This window comes from Clinocottus analis, unplaced genomic scaffold (assembly GCF_023055335.1).
Source record: "Clinocottus analis isolate CAN_PGR_092001 unplaced genomic scaffold, fCliAna1.0.p SCAF_12, whole genome shotgun sequence".
Taxonomy (NCBI): Eukaryota; Metazoa; Chordata; class Actinopteri; order Perciformes; family Cottidae; genus Clinocottus; species Clinocottus analis.
Window position 1 is genome coordinate 18,470,605 of NW_027175843.1, and position 24,975 is coordinate 18,495,579.

Below are 24,975 nucleotides of genomic sequence, written 5' to 3' on the forward strand. Positions count from 1 at the left end.
AGTGGGATGAAAAAAAAGCAGAGAAGATGGAATAAAGAGGGTCAAAGGAGGAGATGAAGGTAATGTCATTTCCAGGTGTTCAACAGGGGTCGGTGCGAGGACACCGGCTGGACTCCTGGCGGTAACGCCTCTCTAGAGTCCGGCCACAGCGCTGACAGGCGAGGCACCCGTTAGTTATTGTGTTTGTGATGTAATTGGAGAGACACGAGTTGTATTGCCGCAATACATTTTCTGTATTGCACGGTGACGATGGCGACAGGTTGGGAGACGGAGAGAGAGAGATGCTGCAAGCGGAAGCAGAGACTACACTATTAAAATCTGCCAAGAAACCCGAACCAAGCTACCAAGAATGTTGAGAAACGTCACCCAGGTGCTGCTGGTTACTTTAAAACAGGCAAATGGGTGAAATGCAGAGACCAAATATCATGTATGTATGTAAAAAAAAAGTCAATATGACGAACGCAATGAAGTTTTTTAGACGTACGATGTAATTACATTGTTCGGCCTATAAGTCGCTGCATAATCAATGACAGCTTCATCCCAACTGGTTACAACTAAAAACATGGATTGGATGTAAAGAGCATTGAGCTGTATTGACCTGGGTTCCACGTTAGCACACAGGTGCAATTATGACCAAATGTGAAGCGGTAACTAAAGACGATTTTTGGCTGTTACCTCCGAAAGAAGCAATTTGCGACTCGGACTTAATCACCCCGTATCTGTCTCACTCCTGCAGATGTCAATAACGGTGGTGATTGATGACAGAGCGAGGGAGGCCAGTGGGGAAATCAAACATGCGTTCTCGTCCCCATGCGCTGAATTATTGATCTGCGTTGTGCGAGTTCTGATCTGAGTTTCCTCTCCTCTTCTCGAGGCCCTTCTTCTGCTTTTTCTTTCCTTCAATACTGAAAAAAAAACAACTATGATGCACTTTTGTGAGTTGTCGGAAAAAATCTCGCAAAAGGTGTTTCACTTCGGCTGCCGTCTGCATTTTGTTACACAAATATTTGACACTTCTTGTGCGCACAACCGAGTGCGAGACTACAAATGCCGCCCAGGACTTTCCGTCTGAAAAATAATCGACTGTCGCGCCTTGACCTTCTCCAGAATCGCCGGCTGCACACCTTGCTCTTTTAGCAGCTAGCATTAGCATCTAGCAGTGCAGGATTAAGGTCACATCATCTTTATAAAAAAGACAAAAAAAACAAAAGATAGATATGCATCGTATATGCGCCGTCTCACCTGGAGGTGTTTGACTATGTTGACCACCTCTCGGGTGGAGTAAGGGTAGGTGATGGTGCCCTGGTCGGCCATGGACCTCAGGTCCCCGAAGGCGGCCACCAGCTTCCGCAGCGTCGCGTCGGGAACGTCGGGGCCGTACTGTTTGAGCATGGCCAGCTCCGCCTGGGGCTTCGGGTTGTCCACGGCGTGGCAGCTGAAAATGTCACCTGCTCAGAGGACAGTAACACGAGTGAGAGTGTCACTCCGTTTCTCATGGCGTCCTAGACCTACTGATGTAGACATGCAGCACCTACAGGCAAGGAATGATGTGTTTCCTCTGATACAAAAGGAACATATGGGAACAGCTCATCTTACAGGAGCTGCGTCGGCCCCAATGGGCTTGGTCTTTTATACAAGTTTGTTAATAAAGGAGGGGGGTGTTGTGCATGTGTGTGACGTACCTAGAGCTCCAAAAAAGTCGTTCCCCAGGAAGGGAAAACCAGGGCGGTTGGCGAGGACGAGCATCCTGAAGTCGGGGTGCATGACTACGCTGTTGGGCCGCCCTTCAGCTTCTCGGGGATCTTTGCAGGAGACGAGGTCACAGTTAGCGGGGACAAGCGACACGCCAAAACAAGCACGCATATACTTCATACTTCTTCGTGATGCTGCTGCGCAAGTTTGTGTTTACGGAGTCTTGAGGTTGTGTTTACATTGCTGTGGGAGGAAGAGACTCTCAGGAATGGAGAAGCCGTCAGCGACCGCCGTGATTACGTGGGGGACTGCTGGGAAAATGTTGCGCGTTTATAGTTCGGGCTCGCTCCAGAACCCACTGGTACCTGTCCATAAAGGCTTTTATCCTAAGCCTCCTTTTAGTGCTTCTGATGCTCTACTCCCCCTTTGCCTTCTGGGACATCCAATCCTCAACTAAGTCCATCTAACGGTGCCACGTCTGTATCTGGGACATGTCTTCTGTCAAAGGTGTGTGCGTGTGCATGCGTGTGCGTGTGTGTGTGTGTGTGTACCTGAGATGATTCGGCGTCCGTCGGCCAGGATCATCTCTCCGCTCTCCACCAGGGTTTTGAGGATGCAGGTGACGTTAGTGGGAGCTTTGTCGGCCTCGTCAATCACCAATATGTGACCCTGTTTCACTGCCTTCACCTAAACACACACACACACGCACACACGTGTCGTAACGTACTAAAACAGTATTGCTGAACCTCCTGCCTGACATGCACGTGACAGAGACTGTCAGTGTTGGAACCAACTCCCAATGTACTTGGCGAGTAATAACGTGAAATGTAAAATTTCTGCATAACTCACAGCCGCATGAGTAATGACCTCATTGCATGGAGGTGTGACAGGTTTTTTTGTGTTGCTATTTAACAGATTGCCTCACTGGCGTGACGAACTGGGTCGCTCTGATGGAACGAAGCCGTCTTGAACGTGACCGGTTAGAGCTTTTCCTGACGGGTCAACATGTCGGCTGTGAGGAACATTCACAGATTAATGTCTCTTTACAAAAGATACACACTTTCACGTGGAATTGTGAACAACACGATGACCTTCAGGACTGAAGAGGTTTCATTCTTGTATATTTTGTATGCATTTACTGAGCTGGTGTCAACAGCTTGTGCATGTTTTTTTGTTTTTTTTTAAATATCTGCAGGGTTCATACACATTCTGACCAATGGATTTCCATGACTTTAAACCAAGTTTCCATGACTTTAAACCCAGTTTTCATGAGTTTAAACCCAGTTTTCATGGCTTTTTACCAAATTTCCATGGCTTTATACCAACGTTCCATTACTTTTCCATAATTTTAACCAAATTTCCATGACTTTAAACCAAATTTCTAGGACTATAAACTATATTTCTATGACTTTTAACCACATTTCCATAATTTTAACCAAATATTCATGACCAAACATTTAGTGAAATCTGTGTGTAAACATGAAAAAGTGATCAAATGTAGTATTTAAACTAACAATCAGGATGTTTTTTTCAAAGACTTTTCCAGGCCTGAAAATAACCATTTTATTTAAATTCCATGACTTTTCCAGGTTTTCCATGACTGTAAGAACGCTGATTCACTACATACACGGGAGGAATGATCCTGTCAAAGTCAGAGTGTGTGCGTCTGAGTGGCTGACTGACCAGAGGCGAGTCCTCGTACATGATGATGCCGTCTCGGACCGAGGGCTGCAGGGTCAGAGTCTGGACCGTCGTATCTCTGAAGGAGCCAAAAAAGAAACAACCAAAAAACAGGCTTGACATTTAATTTCATGTTTTTTTTGGGAGGGGCTAATGCTTATCTGTGAAGAATTGCACTACAATTTCCCGATGCGGCGTATCAGAGCGTCATCGAGGTCTTTATGGTGGTTTTGATCAACACGACTAAAAGGGCTTTTTGCGCGTCTGGGTTTTTGTGAAGCTTTCCTTTACCTGAAGACCATCAGATCACCAAAGATGTAGCTCGAGTTCAACGACGCGTCTCCCCAAACAGCGTTCATTCCCCAGCGAATCTCCCAAAATGGCCTCTCCGTCTTTCTCTGAACATCCCTCCCTCCCCGATATCTCACAGTGTGACCCAGGAACTGTCCTACTTTCCTTCCTGGTCGGCTGCATCTCTCTCTCTCTTGCCTGTTTTCTGAGCCGCATCTCTGTAGGCTTTCGGTCACGGGTTCCCGAAAGCCACATGGGCACATCCCCTCCTCGCTTCTGCCACGGGTCTAATATTAGCTGCCGCCGCTACGGTCGCTAACCGGGCCACGTCCACACCGAGGCTCTCTCTTACTTTGACTTTCGCAAGACTTTGACGAACTAAAAAAGAAACGCCAACGCTTGGTCGTGATCTCGTTGAGGGACCCGATGCATCGGTTCTCCGGGTTGGTTGACCCTCTGTTTGGTGCCTCTTCCCCCATGATCATGTCACAGACACTCAAAATAATGCCATCTTATGAGTCCAATCCATACAAGGCCCATCTCTGACCCCCTGACTGATCGCTGCTGCCGTCACACTACATACACATTCATTTATGGACGGCCTAATTCATGGGATGTGTGACCGTGTAAGAATCAGCTGGACCAGAGTTAACTTCTTCAAATGCTTCCTCTGGATGACGGGCATGTGACATCCTTGTTCTGGTGAAGGATGGCCTACTTTAGTGAGGACCAAAATAGTTTTTGACACTCTTTGATGGGAAGGCTGGCAGGGGAAAAAGTGAAATTGCTGGCTGCTCACATCTCCCTTAAATAGGGTTTCTTTGTTCCTCCTATTGGATACAAGCACTGAAAGGAAACATGTGATTATTTGGTCTTAAAGTGTCCTAATTTTACCGACCATAGTAGATACAATTAGACTGTTTTAGAAACGGACATCCTGTCCGGGAGATTCTCAAGTATGTGACCTTTTAATGCAAGTCACCCCTCAATTACCAACTGATAACTCGCGAGGTATTCGGCAGCTGGTGACCCAGACGTGATCAACTCCATACGGGAACGTGTGAGCTAGTTTCACACGAGTTGTTTGAAAGAAATTGAATGGGGAAAAATAACCTATTGTGTTTTTTTTTTAGAGGAAGCTATTCAGAGAAAGTTTGTTGACCCAGAACTGGAGAAAGTGGGACAGAAGAGAAGAGAAGCTGCCAGGAGAAGCACAGGATTATAAAAGATAAGGAAGACACCGCCGCGGCTGATGTTTATTCTTCATAATTCCCCATAAGGCTCTGAGTAAAGAGAGAAAGTTCAATAGTTCATGTTTTTAAAAAACAGGACAACATGTGACATCCTCGAGGCGAACATGTGCTTTTCTCCTCACCTGTGGAGTTGCAGATATTCTCTGGGCCTGTTCAGCAGGTGCAGGAATCGATCCACTATCTTATTCTTACCGACGCCCTGCGGAGCGATAACAGGGGGGGAGAAAAAATAAATGCATTTAGCGACCGGCACAAATGAATGAACTCATCTTACACCGGCTGTGTTTCGGTAACACGGGCCGTTGAAGGGAGATAAAAGAGGCGCCGGTGAGAGGGAGAGTCGAGCTGCGTCCGCCGCCGCCCGCCGAGTCCCCTCGGTCGCTCCCTCAGACGCTCAGTGAGCCGCTCTGGCAGCTCTTAATGTCTCGGCCTCGCCCTCACACACACATAGACACCACTGCAGGAAGCAAACTGCTCCTCCTCCTCTCTCTCCCCCCTTTAATCCGGCACATTAGGGACCTGAAAGGGTGACACGAGGGTACAAGGGAGCTCTCAAACCGAGCTTTGTGTGGCCTTCTTCACCGAGACCCATTGCTGTAAAAAACTAGACCGAGCCCCTTTCTGCGGGAACAAGTTCAAAGCTCTGCTTATTTTATTTTTTCTGCATGTCACCAAAGTGAAATCGAGATCCCGGGGATAAAAGCTCCTGAGGCACAGTCCAAGCAGGAGAATGGAGACTCTTAAGCAGCACTTTTTTACACTCAACATGCACAACGACACGCCACTCACCTGGTTGCCCACCAAGAGGAGATGCTCTCCCAAAAGGAAGTCCTTCAACATGTCTTCCATCACCATCAAGTGCTGCAAGAGGAATGGGGGGGAAGAGAGGGGGATTCAAACAGACAAAAGACAGATCCGAAATTAGTTTTGTGGACTTGATTGAACCCAGATGGGAAGATGTCGTGGATTGCGTTTCAACATCTTATGAAATGAGTTCTTTGTCCCCGTTTGAAGGAGAAGAAAATAATTCATCTTAAAACCACATGAGCTCGTGTTGAAAACGTGGACGTTTGCCCCCCCCCCCCCCCCCCCCCGCTCGGCTCCCAGTGATCTTACAACCGTGCTTCTGCTCTGAAGACAGAAAACAGGTCACTCTAAAAAAAAAAAAAAAGAAAGTAGGGCATCCTAGCTGCGCTCATCTTCTCTCAGCCTCTTCCACTTTTATTTTTGTCTCCAACACGAGCAGGCAGAGGGAAGAAAAGGGTAGAATCAGGACTGAGAGAAAGAGAGGGAGGGATGAATCTGGGTCGCATTGCGTCACCGGCATCGCCAACGGAGTGACATCTCTTTAGATCAGGGGTCAGCAACTAAAAGCGCAATTTTCTTTACTTTCTTTTAAACGTCATTGTTCATCAGTGTAGCGAACATTAAAGTTTAACTTCAGAAGACGACACAGCAAAGTTTACACCTCCAACGAACCTGGAAGGGTTATTCTAATCCATCCATAGAGACAACGTGCAGAGGGACATTTGGGGGAAAAAAAAAAGATTTCTCCCACAATAGGGTCATTGTAATTATATACGACTTTACTATAAGAAGGCCGCCGTCCTGTCTGATCCATCCTGTCTGAACAGCCTCCGGTTTATCTCTAAAAAGAGCATGACGTCCATTTCCACATTTACCGCTTCTTGTTTTAACGATCACAACTAAAGACTTTTTCTCCTGCCGCTGCCACACAGAGACACGCAGAGGAGAATCAACGTCAGATCGCTTTCTCATCCAGTGAGATCCATCGATAACAGCAGTCGGAGGTCAGATGCGGTGGAGCCTTAGATTAGCATCTCCCGAGACTCCGATGTATCCGAAACGAGCCGAGAGACGACGGCGAAGGGGCGCGGCCCCCCCCCGGAAAACATCAGCTAATACCAGGACTAAAAAAGTGAAATCCTTCATAATGGAATGATGTCACACATTGCAACAAGGACAGAGTTATATTAAAAACAAATAAAGAGCGAAAGAGGAATGAGACTGAGGCTCTGAATGTGGAGGGGGGGAAAAAGAGAGAAGTGAGCTTTCACGGTTAGAGAGAAATAAACAAACACGGCGGATTATTCTTTTGTTGTTTGCTAATCCGGCTTTTTGCCCTTATGTTCTAAAATCTGGGTCGTGTCCTGGATATAAACGTCTTTTTTTCCCTCCCTAAATCGCGGAAGAATCGGCTCTCAGCTACAGATGTGGTTCAGCCTGCAGGGTTTTTTTTAACTCCGCCTTTATAGTATCGCTTGGGACCATCGGCACGTAAAGTACCAGCGAGCCACGGCTTCACCTTATGTGACACCCCGAAAAGAAAAGTATTGGTGGGGATTACCTGGGGATTATCGTAGAAAAGCACATCTGGAACCTTCATTTTCTCAGCGGCGCTGAAGACGGGAGCCGACACGTTGCCAATAGTCAACACGCCGTCCTTTATCGAACCTGGGGGAATACAGGAGATGCAGTCAGAGTGTGTGTGTGTGTGTGTGTGTGTGAGACTCAGTGACTTTGTTGATGGAGGGGATTGTTCCTTAATGCCCTGACCCACATTGTGAGTTGCAGTCCGGAGGCTTTGGCGAGCTTCTTTTTCTTCTGGACTCGTGCGCCGCCATCACCACCCCCCACCCCTTTTAACCCCAATTTAAAATCTAGGCCCCTGACGCATTCCTTCGCACAGGAAGCAGCATCTGACACCGTCAACCATCTGCTCATTGCAACAAAAAAACAACTCTATTTGCCCCAGGAATCTAATGAGAAACACCGCGTGGAATACATTATGATACATATATTATCGAGACGGCCGACTGCGACTTACAGCTCAAGTCACGCGTGCGCTCAGCGGGATCTGGCGGGTCCTGCAGGGAGCCGTTGGCGAGGCTCTTCTGGAGGGAGGCGCGGGCCAGGCTGGGCAGGAACCTGACGCACACACACACACACACACACACACACACACATATATATCAGAAGCCGTAAAAAACAACAACAGAAACTAGGATTTGGAGTGTGTGTGTTTTTGCGTTCCACCTGGAGAGGCAGGCCTTGTTGACGGCGTGAGCGACGCTCTCCTCGGGGTACTGGGAGAGACGGCGGCAGATCCTCAGCAGCTGTCTGGTGGAGAGAGAAGAGGCCAGAGACTGGGCCTGGAGACACACACACACACACATAAATGAATGACTCAGGTCGCACACATGTAAACACACCAGTGAGCGTGCAGATGCACCTCGTGCACTCACTGTGGGGTCGTTGGCCTCTCGGAGACTGTGCGTGAGGTGCAGGAGCTGCTCGGCCGCTTCTTTTGGAACGCCACGGGTCTAAAGAAAGAGATGAAGGGGATGAAAATAAAAAATGTTTATTTAAAGCCCCACTAAGAAACCTCTCCGTCCACCGTGGAGTAAAATAAAGTGACTCGTGGTTGAGTTATTAATACACAAACGGTCAGCTTGTGGGTGAAGTATTCTTCTAGGCCGTGGAAAAAAAATATCTTGATCCAGAATGTATTTTTCCCCTGTTGATACATTCCTTTGCCAGTTTATTAGGTACACCCCGCTAAAAGTAGTGCGGTCGACTCCAACAGTCGTTAAATTGTACCGACATGAAGGTCACAATGTTTTGTAATTTTTTATTTGAACCTTTATTCAACCAGGAGAGTCCCATTGAAATTAAAAAAATCTCTTTTTCGAGGGAGTTCTGGTCAAGACAGGCAGCAGCATAAAAAACACAGAACAAGACAAGTTGAAACAGTCAATTTAAGAAACATTGACATTTTAAGGAACCTGCCTCAATATCTTTCATTCTAGATTAAAAGCGGTCGGTGCTATCAGTTCTTTAAGCTTTAAAACATTTGTTGCTGTTGTCGAGAGGTGCTGACTTGAAGCTTCTTTCTCCGCGTCACACGATGGCCACGACAAATCCACATCACAGCCCCAAGGTGATCCACAGATAAATAAATGTCATGTTTTGGGAAGCGATTCAACTCGGTCTGTACTTGCCACCGTGTTGTTTTACACCTCGCGGTGTTCACTGCCAAGTCTCAACTTATTTGGAAAAAACAAACTCCCCCAAAAGGCAGCTCATAAAATGTCACATCCTGCACTAATAAACCTTGCTTGAGTTTACCAACTCAGTTTGTTTGGGATGGAGTCCTGGATTAAAATAAATGCCTTACGGCTCCCTCACTTGCTGACTAGCTCTAAAGGCAGCATCCAGATTAGAGCAGTGTTTCATATGCGTGTTCATGTCTAAGATGACGTAATTAAAGAAGCAAAAGGGAAGCAAAACAACGTCGTTGAAGACATTTCTTATGACTAAACCCCCTCATTTTGCACACTTTTTTAATATTTAGTGTGAGATATGAACATCCAGTTTAATTATAACAACATTTTAATCCATACATTTATAAATGATCCATATTGCCAACATGCAGGACAACATTTTGATATAGAAATCTCCCATAATCAGGACATTGTTGTTACTTATCAGAGCAAGATGGCTGCCATCCTTGTGGAAACATGCACATCTTGTTCTTTAACCCCACCAACATTTAACTTGTTTAAAGTACTGTTATCTGTTTGTCTGTGCACTTTATTTTATATTCTATTGTTTGCACTGTGTTTATAGTTTAATTAGTCATGCACCACCCGCCATGGCAAATTCCTTGCATGTAAAAAAACATACGCGGCAATAAATGATTCTGATTCTGAACAAATTCTGCAAAGAAGGAAACAAGTAAGAGCCAATCAGAGGCAGACTAGGGCGGGTCTTGTGGGTTTGTGCACACAGGCCCCTCCCCTAAAACATCACCCTAACGTTCCCTCCTTCAACCAGACCAAAGCCAAATCGGTGTGACTTGGTGGGCGTGTCTCACCAGTCCCTGGATGAGGTCCATCTCCTCTGCTCTGGCCATCGGGGTGACCGTGTGGTAGAGGAACATGGTGAGCAGCTCCGGGCCCAGCCACTGCTGCTGACCTCTGCTGCTGCTGCTGCTGCTGCTGCTGGCGCCCACCACGGGGGGCTCCGCCAGGGCCAGCACCCTGAACGACGGGTGGATGGGGAAAATCGACCTGCGGACACACACATTCATTGTTGGGCTTAACCACGCACACGCTTAATTCCACGGTTCTTTCCAGGAGTTACAACATTTTTTCTTCATTTCAACAGGAAACACTGGAGCGGGCCATGCTCAGAAATCTATATTTTTATATATACATGCATGTTATGTACACACACACACACACACACACACACACACACACACACACTCACACACACACACACACACACACACACACACACACACACACACACACACAGTTGCTGAGCCACTTCTTTCTCAACCTTCTCCCACTTTGTTATACTGATCTTTGCATTACCAGGAGCCTGAAATGTTGTACTTTATAAAAACTGAAACTTGTATTGTAATGCACACAATCAAATCCTGGTGGACACATAAACACAAACACACACACACACACATTTTCTCTGAGCCACCGGAGTGGAGGAAGAGGAAGTGGGTTTATTTCAGCCCAGACGTCCCACCACAAACATCCTTCCTGCCAGTTTAGGTGGGTTTTTAAGAGTGTATGCAGGCACTCACACTCACACACACACACACACACACACACACACACACACACACACACACACACACACACAGGGAACAGTTAAGGTCATTCACATTTTGATATTTTGCAAATGAAATGCAGCAAAACATCGTAAAATGCCGCATCATTGCTTTTTAAGCCAGTGGACGCGCTTTGATATCTGATAAACCTTCAAACTTATGCAACAGAAAATATATTCATCCATCTATCCATCTATCTATCTATATACATGCTCCACAGGGCCCCTTAAGTGATTTAATCTGAAGGTGTACCTGGAATACTATTCTGGTCTCTAGTCTCTGCATCCCCCCCCTCCTCACTTTAAGTCTTTCTTCCTGTTGTGGCGCTAATGCTAAATGTAGTTACTGTTGCCTTTGAAAAGCCAGGGACCAAGTCTGACGCAGATACAGAAAGGCTCCTGACCTCTGCGTGCTGACCTCTGTGTCTGTGTGTGTGTGTGTGTACCTCTCTTGCAGTTGCTGGTCACTTAATTGCAGTTGTTCCTTTAGCGTCTGGTATCTGTCCGACCTCAGCAGCCTGGTCCCGTCGTACAGATCCAACTCCCTGTCGTGGAGCAACCTGGGACACAAAACACAGTGGAATAAGCTTTGAAGTGTGCGTGTGTGTGTGTGTGTGTGTGTGTGTGTAGGAGAATAGATTCAAGCTGAGCAGCAGTGGAGAACTAGAAAAAGACGTCACAGAAAAAGAGCATAATACCAATATCAAAGCATTCTCTGAAATTATAATGATAATACAGTGAGTCAATAGAGGAAACTGCATATTTCTAGCAAGCTAAAAGTACCTGGACAGAACAGCCAGGGTTCCCAGGTTGACCCTGTGTATGCCGTCCAGGAGCAGCAGCTTGCCCTCGATGGCGGCGCTGACCAGCGGCGACGGCCTCCACGCCGTGTCTCCGTTAGGGAGCGTGCATCTCTGCTGCAGAAGATCCCGGGCCGTCATGTCCTGGAAGTGTGTTAGAAGCGGTTGTAAGACGTTGGATGCGGTTCAGTGTGTTGGCGTTCTCACGATCACACGATCACACACACACACACACACACACACACACACACACACACACACACACAGTTTCTAAAGGAAACTGCATTACAATGTCATATTTGGGATATTTGCGATATTTGGGACTTTCTTTGTTGTGTTCACACTACATGAATCAATCTGGAAGACGCACTGAATCTCTGGTGTTGTGTGTAACAATATTGTTACACACTTACATGACATTTGGTCTCTGCATTTGACCCATCTACAGCAATTTAGGAGCAGCGGGTTGCTGAGGAACACCCATTAGTTCAATGTCTTGCTCAAAGACACTTTGCCAGGGATGTAAACCACTAGATTAAAAGCTAATTTTAACAGGAGTGGGGTTCGAACCCGCGTGGACTACATCCATTGGGTCTTAAGTCCACCGCCTTAACCACTCGGCCATCCTGGTTACTGCGAGGAGCCATCGTTCTCGTTTCTCTCGCCGCCGCGTGATCCGACCCGGCTGCTGAATCGCATATCCATACTTCAGGGATAACAGCTGATAGCACAGTTGTGTTCGGCAGGGAGGAAACCGCCTGTGGGGCGAGACTGTCACATCCACTACCACGCTGCCGTGTCGCGGGTGGAGGAGGGGAGCCGGGCGCTCTCGCACGACTCGTTGCAGGCAGCGAATACTGATCCGATAGCCGCTCACTAGCGAGAAGACATTCGGCATTTATGATGAAGTGAGTGTGAAATACCAACAGGTGAGAGATCAAATGGACAGCTTTATTTATTTGTTGTATTTTGGATTACAGTGCCTCGTTGCGATGTCGTCATTCATCATCTAAACACGCATGCTGAGCTTTTTGAGACTATTTTTGCAGCAGCATGAGTCCAGTTTTTATAATTGTCCTTTTTTTTCGTGCAAAACAGAAGAAAGGGCTTCTGATCATTTCTCCTTTGTAGGACGCACACCATCAAATGATATATTTATATTCCACTCAAGCCTTGAATGTCACTTTGTTCATGCCCGGTGAAGGATTTCCCCTAATTCCAGCGGCACAAGTGACCCCTGACCTCAGCCAGCTAAAAATAGCTGCTGCATGATGCATCGAAACAGAAGTCTTCAGCACGCACATTTCCTGCACAATCACCACCCGGATGACTACATTCCCCACAGCCACAATCACGTGGGGGCAAAAACACACACTCACATGCACGCACAGACTCATAACAGGAGGTTCTCTGAAGCTTTGACATTGCAGCAGCCCTCCCTGGTTCTCCATCTTCAAATCTGACGCGGCGTCCTGAGGCCCAGGTAATGAAAGCCAGATGTTTTTTTTCTTGTCTTAATCACACACAAACCTACTCCATCCCCTCGTAATGTACCTTCCTTTTAGCTCGACATTTGTGAGATGTATACTCATTCTAACTCAAGTTACAATTTACACTTTTTGATAGTATCTTGAACCATGACCTCCAGCATTGTTCAGCCACTAACCAACTGATTCTGAAGTGGAACGACCTCTTTTTTTTTATAAAAGTACCCCTTCCTCACTGTCGGCCATTCGTTTTCCCCTCCTTCCTATTGGTTGACCTCCTTCATGACGTCACTGGTCACAAACTGTGATACGCCCCACCCTCCACCCGCCCCCATCACATGTTAACCCGTCACGCGCCCTGCAGCGCTTTGACCGACAGTAAAAGCAGGAAGCTCCAGCCTGGAGGAAACAACCCGGTTTGTCTTTACCTGGTAGAGCATGAGCGGCTCGATGCTGTAGCCCAGCATCTCCGCGAACTCTCTTGCAATCACCGACTTGCCGCAACCCTAGAAAACACATAAATACCTTATATAACGCATCGTGCATTTAAATGTTTCCACACTTCCTGTAACATCCAACATGCTTTTTGTCTATAGCGTGAAAAAAGATAGATGTAAAAAGTAGAAAACGTATTCTTTATGTAGACAAATTAATACAAAACATATGTAAATGAACTGTATGTATAAATATATTTAATTAAAACTATTATCGATAGTATTTATAACTCCGTCCTGTACTGGTAGCTACCTTGGCTCCGATCAGACATACGTCCTTCACCATGTGCGACTGCATCATCTCCGCCATCAGCCGGGCGTGGCTCGGCGTGCCGATGAACGTCGGGCTGCTGTTGGGCGGCCGCGTCTCCTTGATGCCAGCTGGGACCTGAGGTTTGAGGGCGACAGTGAATTGCCGTGAAAGAGCAACAAAAAAAACGGCCTTGTGGGGGAAAAAGTACTTTTGAATAATAAAACACAGACTTATCAGCTCTCCCCCCCGCCAGACACGCCGGTACGGCGTGTTTGAAAAAGCACAGCGTTATCAAACAATCCGCGAGGTATGCGGCGCCGCGAAGGAATTACTGCTGCACGTAAAAGAAAATACAGCTTCAAAGAGTCAATGAGAGTTATATATATTTTGTTTGGCTGGAGGATCAGCAGGCGCTATTCTTAGAAGTCTGGAATATCTCTGTTCCCCCGAACCGCACACACACACACACACACACACACACACACAAAATGACTCATTCACACACACACTGTTTTTCATCCAAGAAGAAGGAAAGACCGATAAAGACGCTCCACAAAGAATCCCGCAGAAACGAGATGGTCATGCTACTGATGCGTCTGTGTGTGTGTGTGTGTGTGTGTGTGTGTGTGGCCTGCCGTGAGACAATGGATATCCCTGTGAAAGGTCTGACTCATTCAGTATTGTGTCATGCTTGTTCATAAGTTGAAAGTGGTCATTCTCACGGGGACAGTCAGATTATTTAAACTGGTGATATTTGTCTAAAAAGTATAAATAGCTGGCATTTTAACTTTCAACGATAATCTGTGGAATTTCTGACCTTTCGTAGCACGACGGAACATTTTTCTTCTTCTTTAAAGTGATGGAGTTCCTGTTTTATGGTCTAATTTCCCAAATGAATACAATATGCTGTTTTTTTGGATATATTGAGCATTTTTCATTCCTGATATTTTTGTGTCTTCTACAAATTTCCCCTTGGGGATGAATAACGCATGCACGCAAGCATCCATCCATCCAATCGCTACAGCAACTTACACTAAAACAATCTCGATAGACAAATAGACAATTAAACAAAAGGAAGAAAAAAAGGTTTTTTATTTTGCGGATTAACTGATCTTTTAAATTCCAAATCCACAATGAGAATAAAGCCCCGCATCATCGACTGGTGGTTTGCTTTGTCTGGTACCTGAAAGGTGACGTCCTTGTCCGCGACGCGTAACGAGACGTCTGCACGGCCCTCCAGATCCTTCGTCCTGGTCACGCTCAGGATGGCGCTGGGAGCCGGCTGACGGCGGCCGTCCAAAAGCTCAAACCTCTACGACGAAAAAAAAGAAAGAGCGACACAGAATTCATGCAGGCGACAACACATACAGGTAATAGTGAGGTTTCCACAGGTCGGTTGGCAGCTTGACTTACGCCGAGGACGCCCTCCACAGCGGTGCGCCCCTCCTTGCCCAGGATGCTGTGGTAGGGGTAAAGCCTCTGGACGAGCTGCTGGGACGACAGCATGGGGAAGGCGTTCTGCGACAACACAGAAGAAAAATAAGACACTCGCAAAACAAAGCTCTGCTTTTCCAAACTTAAATCCAAACAGGCCCCGGCTTCTCACCAACACGAGGAGGGCAGGAAGCAGGTTGTCCACGGGGAAGTCAGGAAGGCCGAGGTTGGACGACTCCTGGGAGCACAGCGTGGTGGCCAGCGACAGCAGCTGGGACACCCTGACGTACACGACAGAGCATTGCACATGAAGCACGGCTGAGACTTTGAAGACTAAAATGCATTTACGATGCAAACAATATTGTAAAAAGCTTCAGTGAGTGTTCACCTTTCTGCAGCAATGTTTGGTCCTGCGGTGTACAACAGCTCCAACTGGTCCTGAAAGGAAAAGCAGGAGTACGAGATAAAATATTCATTATTAGTCCCGCAGTGAGGACATTGCAGTATTAAAGCAGCAGGCAGGTACACAAGAGAAACAGAGTAAAAACATATAAATTAAAAATTAAATAATCCGTAAACGCAATATTATCAATACAGGCAGAATAAAATTGACTTAAAAATGTATTTACATTGCACCAAATATCAAGTTTATATTAAAAAAAGAGTGAAAATTTAATTAAACGTATTTGACCTGTGGACTTAACAGGTGGAGACTTTTACAAAATAAAGAGCCAGTTCACCCAAATTTAAAAAGGTACAGTGTGTAGCATTTAGGTGGGAGCCAGTATTTCTGTGAACATTCATCGTAGGAAATGTTTTTTCATAGAAAGTGGTTCCAATAAAGTTTGTTCACAGTGTGTACTATTTATTATGATGCAGGGTAATGAAAACAGGATCACTGGGGTCGAAGGAGTCGGATGATCATATAGGTGCTTTTCTTCTCATCGTTGGGACACTTTTGTGGACTGTGGGATGACTGACCTTAAACGGAAGGTAATAGACGTCTCTGGCCTGGAAGCGAGAGCGGAGAGGAGGATCCAACGGGTTGCCCTTGTACTTGGGGACCGGAAGGCCGAGAGCGATGACCCGAAAGTCCTCGCTGACGCGGACTATCTTCCAGGTGTCCAGCTCCTCTTTGGTGTGCTCCTGCAACGCACAAAACACTCGGATTTTACACATTTCATCTTGTATGCTGCGGGGATGAGGCGTTCATGTAACAAGTACAGACACGGTAGTATTCATAGAAACGGCTATTTATTCCCCCTCCATTTAAAACACTCTGCTCTGTATATTGAGCACTGTGGGAGGAGTGTGAACATGCAAACTGCTTCAAGTGTGAGGATTCAGATGGATAAGAGGGCTGAATGAAGCGCAGCCAGGCTGCGAAGCAGAAAAGCTTCGATTGGTGAACAGAACAGATCAGCGGCGTTGGACCTTCGTGCCGCTCTGACCTGCAGCAGCTTGTCGTAGCGCTCGGACGCCATGAGGAAGCGGCCGTCCTCCAGCTGCATCTCACGGTTCTCCAGCAGGTTGTTGAGGACGGGCAGAACGTTCCTCTCCGCCTTCTCCAGGCCCTCCAGGACCAGGACCCGGCCTTGCGTGGCTGCCCTTACGGCACACTAGGAGACACACACACATATATATATTTATATAAGACTCATCATTAAACCCAATTGATAGCCCAGAAATAATTAGAGATAGGGGAAGCTGCTGGTTCATACACATTTGACCAATGCATTTCCATGACTTTAAACCACATTTTCATGACTTTTGACCAATTTTCCATGACTTTAAACCAAATTTCATGACTTGAAATCAGATTTCATGACTTTAAACCAGATTACCATGATTTTTGACCAATTTTCAATGGCTTTAAACCAATTTTTCATGACTCCAAACCAAATTTCCATGACTTTTAACAATTTTTTCATGACTTTTAACCAAATGTCTATGAGCAAACGTGGTGAAATCAGTGTGTAAACAGTAAAAAGTGATAAAATGTAGTATTTAAACCAACAATGAGGATTTCAAAGCATACAGTAAACCTTAAATGACACAAATGAATGAGAGACAATAGTTTGATTAAAAGAATAAACATTTATATAGATGCCTGTATGTATACTTGCTTATATTTTGAGCCTCTTTCTTTTAAAAGCTGATGTATTATTTCTAACTCAGCGTAAATGAACGACATGAACACATGAATAAAACACATTTATACAACTTTTACTACTCTTTTGGGATTTTTGTTTTTTCCAATGACTTTCCAGGCCTGGAAACTACCATTTTATAATTCCATGGCTTTTTTCAGGGTTTCCATGACCGTAAGAACGCTGCTAATCGTCGCAATGGGTTTACCTGCGGCTCCATTGTCCGGCGCGACCTCTGACCCGGCCCGAATGTTACCGGCGCTCGAGGCCTTTCTACAAAGAGCGATCCGACTGTGGGCCGGCTCTAATGATGAAATGAGCTCTCTCCATAAAGCCCTTCCTGAGGATGTCCTCAGCTTATTGTGTTCAGAACATCCTCCAAACTTCTCCAAACCAAACTTCAAACAAAGTCTCAGAGCCCCCCCCCCCCCCCCCCCCCGCCCGCCCGCCCTTCTGCTTTTTTTTTCGGAAGCTCTTTTTTTAAACCACCGACTGTGAGATTAAAATAAAGTAGCTCCACTTGGTTTAGCTTCAACAGCGTGTGTGTATGCGTATGTGTGTGTTTTTGTGCAGACGCACATTTCTGCCGAAATAAAAAAAAAAAAAAGCGCCGTCTGACGTCAAGAGGCAGGAAACTTTAGCTGTCTGGGTGCACCGCAGAGCAAGTGGCCGTATAATTAGGTTAACATGTAAATACGTGGCAGGTTGTGTGGGGAAGAAGAGCCGTAAAGCTACATAGCGGGGACCAGATGCTCTATATTTAAACTCTTGAGCCATTTTAGGCACCAATGCTATAATCAGTTAATTGTTAAAAATGTAAGTGACGCAGGATGGAGATGGAGACGGAGAGGAGGAGCACAGAGAGGCCTTGTTCTCCGCCTGACACCAACTGTGCAGAAACATCCCCACCAGCAGAATGTCGGAGATTAGATTACAGAGAGTTGCATGAATAGAATAGTGGAAGGATTAGGAGCGTAAATATGAAGAGTGATGGGTCTACAGTGATATATAGAGGCTGTTTTTCCTCCATCTTTTCGGTCGTTCCACAATGCCCAATGTGTACTAGTAAAAAAATTAAAAGGCTTCTGCACCCAATGCACCTGTATGCATGCACACATGCATTTTTATTTTGGTAAAACCCAAAATACGTGCGATCATGCAGACCGCACACAGAAAAACAACCTCTGCACTCATTTCAAACTATACAAGTTGTCATTAAAATAGCTCATTTGCATGTTTTGGGGACACCTAAACTGATGCGTGCTAATTCATCCTTATTTCTGGGTGCTTTGAGTCAAGTTCTGGGTCAGAGAAATAGATAAATTTAACCCACGTGGCATCAAAGAATCACATAGAATTAAACATTTAAAGAGAGTTAGCATCCCATTATATGGTAATATAATCAAAAACTAAATGGTCGAGAATATAGGGAGGAAAAAAAGCAAACTAAATGATTCATTTGGGTCCACCGCCGTCATACAACTTTGTTCTCTTTGTATGGCTCAAATATCTGGTCATTGGTGCTAATTTTACAACAAACTTGCTGTTTTTACCTCCACAGATTTGTGCTAATTCAGCATTACTCTTCTTCTCTTGGCCCACTACTTCGTTCTCTCACCTGCAGAAATAACCAGTATCAAATAACTCTGTCTTTGTTTAAGATGTTATGTGTTTTTTTGTTGATTTTGATGCCACATGTTTGTAACTCTGACTGGATATAATATAAGTGTCCAAGATGTCACCCGTAGGTTTCTCAAGTTGTTTAAAGCCGGTGGCAGTTTCAGTGCAAGAGGTTGAGACTCTGTTTGCACACCGCACCGATGGCTTGTCGCCTCAAATAGGATCGCCTGTTTACTCGCTACATGTGACCGACATTTCCTAGAAAGTTCAACCGAGGAAATTCTTCTTTCCTTTTTTTTTTTAGAGACTAACTATCGGTTGCCGACACGCTGGTTTCAGTTCAGATTCAGCTGCAGTGGAGGTGGCAAGAAGCTGTTTTTTATAACTGCAGTCTTTACTTGCAGTGTGGGTTTGAGGTAAGCTGCCTTACATAAGAGCCTGCTCACTGGAGAGAGGTGACTGGAGATGTCAAAAAATACAACAGAGCATGTGATTACGTCCATGTGACGCCATTCCTCCATACACACTTGTGAAGGGGAGGAGAGAGAAAAAAGAAAAAGAAAGAGTAAGAACTAAAGAAGGAGAGTGAAGTGGAGGAACGGAGGGAGGGTTAAGCACAGGGACCGACACGTCAAGTCTGAATTTAGGGCTCCGAATCGGCACAGGGCCCCGAGGAGCGCCGCTGTGATGTTCTAGTTCGCACACGAACACCTCCTACGATACCCGGACCGCTCTCAAAAGAGAAGCGCTCGCTAAGTCGCACCCACGCACCCACGCTCTCTTTTCAATCCCTCACACACAAATATGAGCAAAGCATACTGCAACACAGAAAAAAAACATCTCCAAGTTTGATCCCAAAAAAAAAAGCATGTGCCAACACTTCCTTAGATAAGATAAGTCTCTTTATTAGACCCGCAGCATTGCTCACAAGTAAATAAAGATTAAACAATCAAGTAAGATAAATAAACAGTAATAAAACTAAATAAAAAATTAGATGGCACAGAAATTCATTTGACTGGAGGAAAAGCAGAAAGAAGCAATAAACCTTCACACCCATCAGCGCCGCCTCTAACGCTGTATCCATCTATGAGCTGTTTCCCTGGAAACAATGGACGCCCGCTTTCATTTTAATGAGAAGGTGGGAGGCAGATGAGTCCTCGAGGAGTTAAAAAGGGTTGCCTGGTTTTCCCTCGCCCGCGGGAAAGACCGGCCGCGATCGTTAAAAACATCGGGGAAAAAAATTAGAAATTGGAAATCAGTGTTTGGTAAATTATTCCTCCAAAACGACACCACAACCCACACAATAGACGGAACGCACACGTGTATCTATTGATGACTGTGATGTACTTTCAGTCTCACAAACTGTGTGTCACTTTCCTGAAGAATAAGATGTGATTATTTGAAGTTAAAATATATATAAAACTTTATTATAATCAACAAAAAAAGGCCTCGCGCCGTGCTTTTCTTGAAAAACACAAGCGAAGGTTTTCACACACTTGCAGAGTCGGTGCTTTCCCTCTTATGGAACCCTGACATTCATTTTAGTAAATGGAAAATCACGATGAGTCACACGACTATCAAATTAGAGAAATCAGCGAGAGCCAAACAAAAGTGCCACATCAGCAGGGTGACGGCCCGGATGCTTAATCTCGTTTGCACATAAATAGGCGCCTCCTTTTTTTAAAACTTTCTATTAGATCAGAAGAACCACTGACAGAAGTAACGGCTGCGGCGCAGTGCAGGTTATACACAACCGTATGTAGAGTATGCCCACCGAGAGACCTCTATACACACACACACACACACACACATATATATATATATACGCACGCACGCACACACACACACACACACACACACACACAGGCACGCACACACACACCTTCAGAAGACGAGGTTTGTGAGTGAAGCTTAAAGGATAAACGTGCGGAGAACAAATTGTGAAAGAAGTCGCCCTGTTTCCATGGAGTTCGTGTTTGAACTGTCGTGCAACCGGTGTATTTTTACACAAATGAAGCCGTGTGCTAATTGGCCGCGAGTAACGACACGACGGAGTAAACGTTCATTATCTCGGCGGTTCGTCGTTTGTCACCGCCGGCTTCGCCACCGAGGCTCATTCGGGGATTTCAGTTGTTTTTCTGTTGTTGTCCGTAAGCGTCGTTTCTGCCTCCCTGTGAGAAATGAAGGGACGATGAATGGAGACAAGAAAGTTCTCCTGAGAGGAGAACCGGATCGGGGTAATGAGGAACTGCTGGTTCCCATGGTTACTTGGACTTAGGAGGCGCGGGGGTGCCCGTTTGCATGAAGCTCGATCAATCAGAGAGGTGGCATGGAAAAGAACAGAGTGGCATGGCAAGGGAGGGCCCCACTGTGTGTGTGTGTGTGTGTGTGTGTGTGTGTGCGTGTGTGTGTGTGCGCGCGTGTGTGTGTGTCGCTGACAACCGGCCGTCAGCAGCGTTCATTATTTCTTCACAGTGGACATTTATCCAGAAACTGTTTATTGTTCTGAGTTTTTTTTCTTTCTATTTAAACATAAAACATTATGAAAAATGAAGAACAAATGTAAATATTGGCCTGTGTCAAACCAATGTTTGGTCAAAATTAGAACGATCTTTGATTTGAACCATCTCAGTTTGATGTAATGAGCAGGAAATGAGCCACGGACCTCATATTTTTTTGGGATTTAAATGGGATTTGTCCTCGCTTCCTCTGGTTCTCTCTCGCTGCTCGCAGTCACGCGGCTCTGCCAGCATCCCAGAGACGTCACGTATTACAACACGCTCTAAGTCCTTGTGTGATAGAGCATGACGACGAAGACGTTTTGGGATCTTTACTTCCGGATGACACGTCTGCAGCCACGTGCGTGTGGGGAAACATGAACGTGTGGCATTGACATGTTGATAAGTATATTCCAGCATCCTTGATACATGCTGGAGAGGTCACGTGTCCATCACAGACGTCCACATTTGCACCCAAGGAACACATAGTGAGTGCACATCCCATTCACATGCAAATGGTAGAGTCCCAAAAACCACACTGCTAGTGTGGCAAATGACTGGAAAAGCAGATTTAACATCAACGTGGGTTCATTTTGAACCCCTCTTGCTCGACAGTGGATGGATACTGAAATGCACCGAGTGGCTCTACCTGGTCGATGTAGAAGGCCGTCCCCGAGCGGATCTCCCGCCGCTGTTTCAGGTCGGTCTCTGTGGTGTCTCTGGACAGAGCCACGTACTCCACTTCCCGTTTGGTCAACTCCTGGTCAACAACAAGGGAGGGGGGGGAACTTCAGAACTCCAGAAGCGCAAAGAAAGGTTTCAGGCTTTTGTTGAATGCAAGGAGAATTTTTTGCAGAGTTTTAAAACCATAACAACATTCCTCTCTTCCTTCCTGTCTTGTGAGAACCAAAAATAATGGTTAGACATCGCTCAAACACTCAATATATGATCTACATCTCCAGAAGGAACAGAACAATCTAAGAAAGCGTCTTTAATGATTGGGCTGTAAGATCTATAGTATGATAACATATTATTATTTTATCATAAAGTTTGCTTCAATTCCGGATTTGTCTTGTCTTTAAATTAAACCTTTTATTCCATAAACTCTGTATTTTATTTACTTTTATCAGTATTTCCTCTTATTTTTTACTTTACTTTTTGTTTGTTTGCTTTACTCCCCTGTCATTTTCTTCCTTATTAGTGTAAACTGATTAACACGTACAAATTACAGGGTAATTTAGATATCAAACTTGGGAGGGGGGGGTCTGGGTCAAGGGATGGCAAAAGGTCAAAGGTCAAGGTCTGTTTTTGAGGCACTTGAGAGCCCCCGAGAAGGGTCAGAGGACCCAGGTGAAGCTCCCCTGTCTCTCTGGGGGTCTTGGGCATAACATCAATCGATGTGGACCCCCCTAGAGGACCAAGACCTGTACCCAGACTTGGTGGACTCTGGCTGGGTTACTCTAAAAAAAATATATTAAAAAATACTTCTCTTATCCTTGTATGTTATATTGTGCATATGCACCAATAAAGTATTTTTTTTCTTTTTTAAATAAACATTTTAAGTTTTTCACATCCAAACCATTACACCACAAGTCTCTCTCTCTACGTCTTTACTCACGAGGTACTGCATAGCTATGGATCGTCTCAGCGGCCCGGGGGGACCAATGAGGAACACATCCTGGCCCAAAAGGTCTTTCTGCATGATCCATCGTAGGTGCTGAACCACAGTCTGAGGTAAGGAGTCTGAAACTAGCAAAAAAAACAAAAACAAACCACAACGTTTTAGTCACTTTTTGTTCCACCGTCTTCCTCGTATTTCATTGCAAACGTGTGAAGAAACGACATACTGTGTTTCACCGGAACAAGCTCAGGATTCCTGGACGTCTTGAGTTTGTAGGAGACCTCCCCGATCGTCACCGTGTTGCCTGCAAACATCAGGGGGTAAACAACACTTGACTTGACTATTCAAATACTAGTAACAATCAGGACGGTGCAATATCAGCTTCTATCGATATTTAAGTTGTATCTGGTGTTAGCCATGGATGATACCTTCGACACACTAAAAAAACACTCTGGTTAATATGTTGCTATCTCGTATAACATCTCTCGGAAGACATTTTCTCACAGCAGGACACGCACCGGTGCAAATAATAAAACGACTGATTGCTGAACTCCATTTAGCTGCTTCTCTTCCAAGTTCCCGGGCCTTATTCCCAGCAGACACACTTGTCACAGGTGTCACTAGTAGCAGGAACTATAACTCTGTTCTGCTCAAGTGTTACAGTAAGTGTGACAGTGAGTCAGCAAGCATACAATTAAGCCATCATTCTATTTATTTTTTTTTTTTACACCTGCTTTTTTTCCTACTATGAAAAATCGTGGAAAATAATCTGTTGTGCACAATGACTCATTGTCACACATCTTTACACAGGTTATACTTGAGCGAAGAAAAGAGGGGCTTACAGTCAGAAACCTGACTTGAATGAACCCAACAAATCAGGCACGGCTTATCAAAAATATACATTTAAGTACACACCCAATCTGCGGACTAATTCGAGTCAGGTTTAACCAAGATGCTCGAGCGAAAGTTACGTCCATGTGGAATGGCGGTGGGACTTGAAAAGACTCAGATGCAATACATAGGAACATATTACATTTACATTAACAGAATATACAATTTTTTAAAAAGTGCACAGACAAACAGATAACTAATTTTAACAAATGTAAACAGTTTAGTAAGGAACACACAAACAAACTTGTGTCCACAATAATTCATCTTGCCCACTTGAACCTGACTTGCATGAACTTGAATTGACCTCCAAGTGAAGCTCTTCAGATTTGATTGGTTCGTTCAACTCAGGTTTTGGACTTTAAGCCCCTGAGCAGTTTCTTTAGGTTTGACTTAATGTCTATTTGAGAAGACAAGAATGCTTAAACATGTGTCTCCTGTTGCTATTGATCACTGGACACGTTTCACATTTAAAAACGATGATGAGTTAGTTCACGAGAGGCCAAAAGTGGGGTCCATGGGCACAACCTGACATGGCACGGGCCAATTACGTGGCTTTCACCTTTGACCTACTAGCTAGCCGCGCTAACGGCACAACTAGCCGTTGCGGATTTAAAAAACACGTCAAACATGTCCACTGTCTTCGTGACAACTTGTTACAAACGGGCAGCTCACCTGAAGATGTGTTGATAAGTTTGACCTCGTGAGTTCTCCACATCCAGCCGTCTCTTCCCAGAACTGCCCCCAAAATGTGCCGCATTCTCCGGGCGGCGACGGCCGCGGACGAGCCGTGACATAATATCTGCGAGTGCATCTTTAAACGGTTTCCTTGTGACACGTCGGGTGGAATCAAACCCGCGGGCTTCGTGTCAAACGATGTCCTGACCGGGGCCTGGAGCCATTTCATAACATATGCCGGCTCATTTGGGAGGAGTCGGAAGATAATAATAGAAGGACAAACGGGTCCGGGGCTAAAGTCTTCCGGAGTGAGTTTGTTTCCTTTGAGTGTCGACCGTTCCGACGTAGTATTTACAACATTAATAACATCGTAAAGCCACTATAACAGAGGTTGGGTTACTTTAAAATATAATTATATATATATATATATATATATATATATATATATATATATATATATATATATATATATATATATATATAT

General features: G+C 45.2%; 1 protein-coding gene across 2 annotated transcripts in view; it reads right to left on the minus strand.

Moving 5' to 3' along the window:
- vwa8 (von Willebrand factor A domain containing 8) overlaps positions 1-24,771 on the minus strand; it is a 52,428-nt gene extending 27,657 nt beyond the window's left edge. For both annotated transcript variants that reach the window (XR_011077310.1, XM_068572650.1), the window contains exons 1-25: positions 24,489-24,771; positions 23,152-23,229; positions 22,923-23,053; positions 21,954-22,064; positions 16,488-16,655; positions 16,018-16,182; positions 15,425-15,474; positions 15,209-15,317; positions 15,016-15,120; positions 14,786-14,914; positions 13,603-13,737; positions 13,284-13,361; positions 11,352-11,512; positions 11,015-11,128; positions 9,814-10,009; positions 8,183-8,260; positions 7,974-8,089; positions 7,765-7,865; positions 7,285-7,391; positions 5,706-5,777; positions 5,039-5,115; positions 3,376-3,451; positions 2,244-2,379; positions 1,683-1,802; positions 1,243-1,448 (exon numbers count right to left, since the gene is read on the minus strand). Coding sequence is in view for 1 of the 2 variants with exons in the window: in XM_068572650.1 (XP_068428751.1) it covers positions 1,243-1,448; positions 1,683-1,802; positions 2,244-2,379; positions 3,376-3,451; positions 5,039-5,115; positions 5,706-5,777; positions 7,285-7,391; positions 7,765-7,865; positions 7,974-8,089; positions 8,183-8,260; positions 9,814-10,009; positions 11,015-11,128; positions 11,352-11,512; positions 13,284-13,361; positions 13,603-13,737; positions 14,786-14,914; positions 15,016-15,120; positions 15,209-15,317; positions 15,425-15,474; positions 16,018-16,182; positions 16,488-16,655; positions 21,954-22,064; positions 22,923-23,053; positions 23,152-23,229; positions 24,489-24,720 (3,051 nt within the window). In the remaining variant the exon portion in view is untranslated. The remainder of the gene's footprint in view (positions 1-1,242; positions 1,449-1,682; positions 1,803-2,243; positions 2,380-3,375; positions 3,452-5,038; positions 5,116-5,705; positions 5,778-7,284; positions 7,392-7,764; positions 7,866-7,973; positions 8,090-8,182; positions 8,261-9,813; positions 10,010-11,014; positions 11,129-11,351; positions 11,513-13,283; positions 13,362-13,602; positions 13,738-14,785; positions 14,915-15,015; positions 15,121-15,208; positions 15,318-15,424; positions 15,475-16,017; positions 16,183-16,487; positions 16,656-21,953; positions 22,065-22,922; positions 23,054-23,151; positions 23,230-24,488) is intronic.
- Positions 24,772-24,975: the final 204 nt, after the last annotated feature.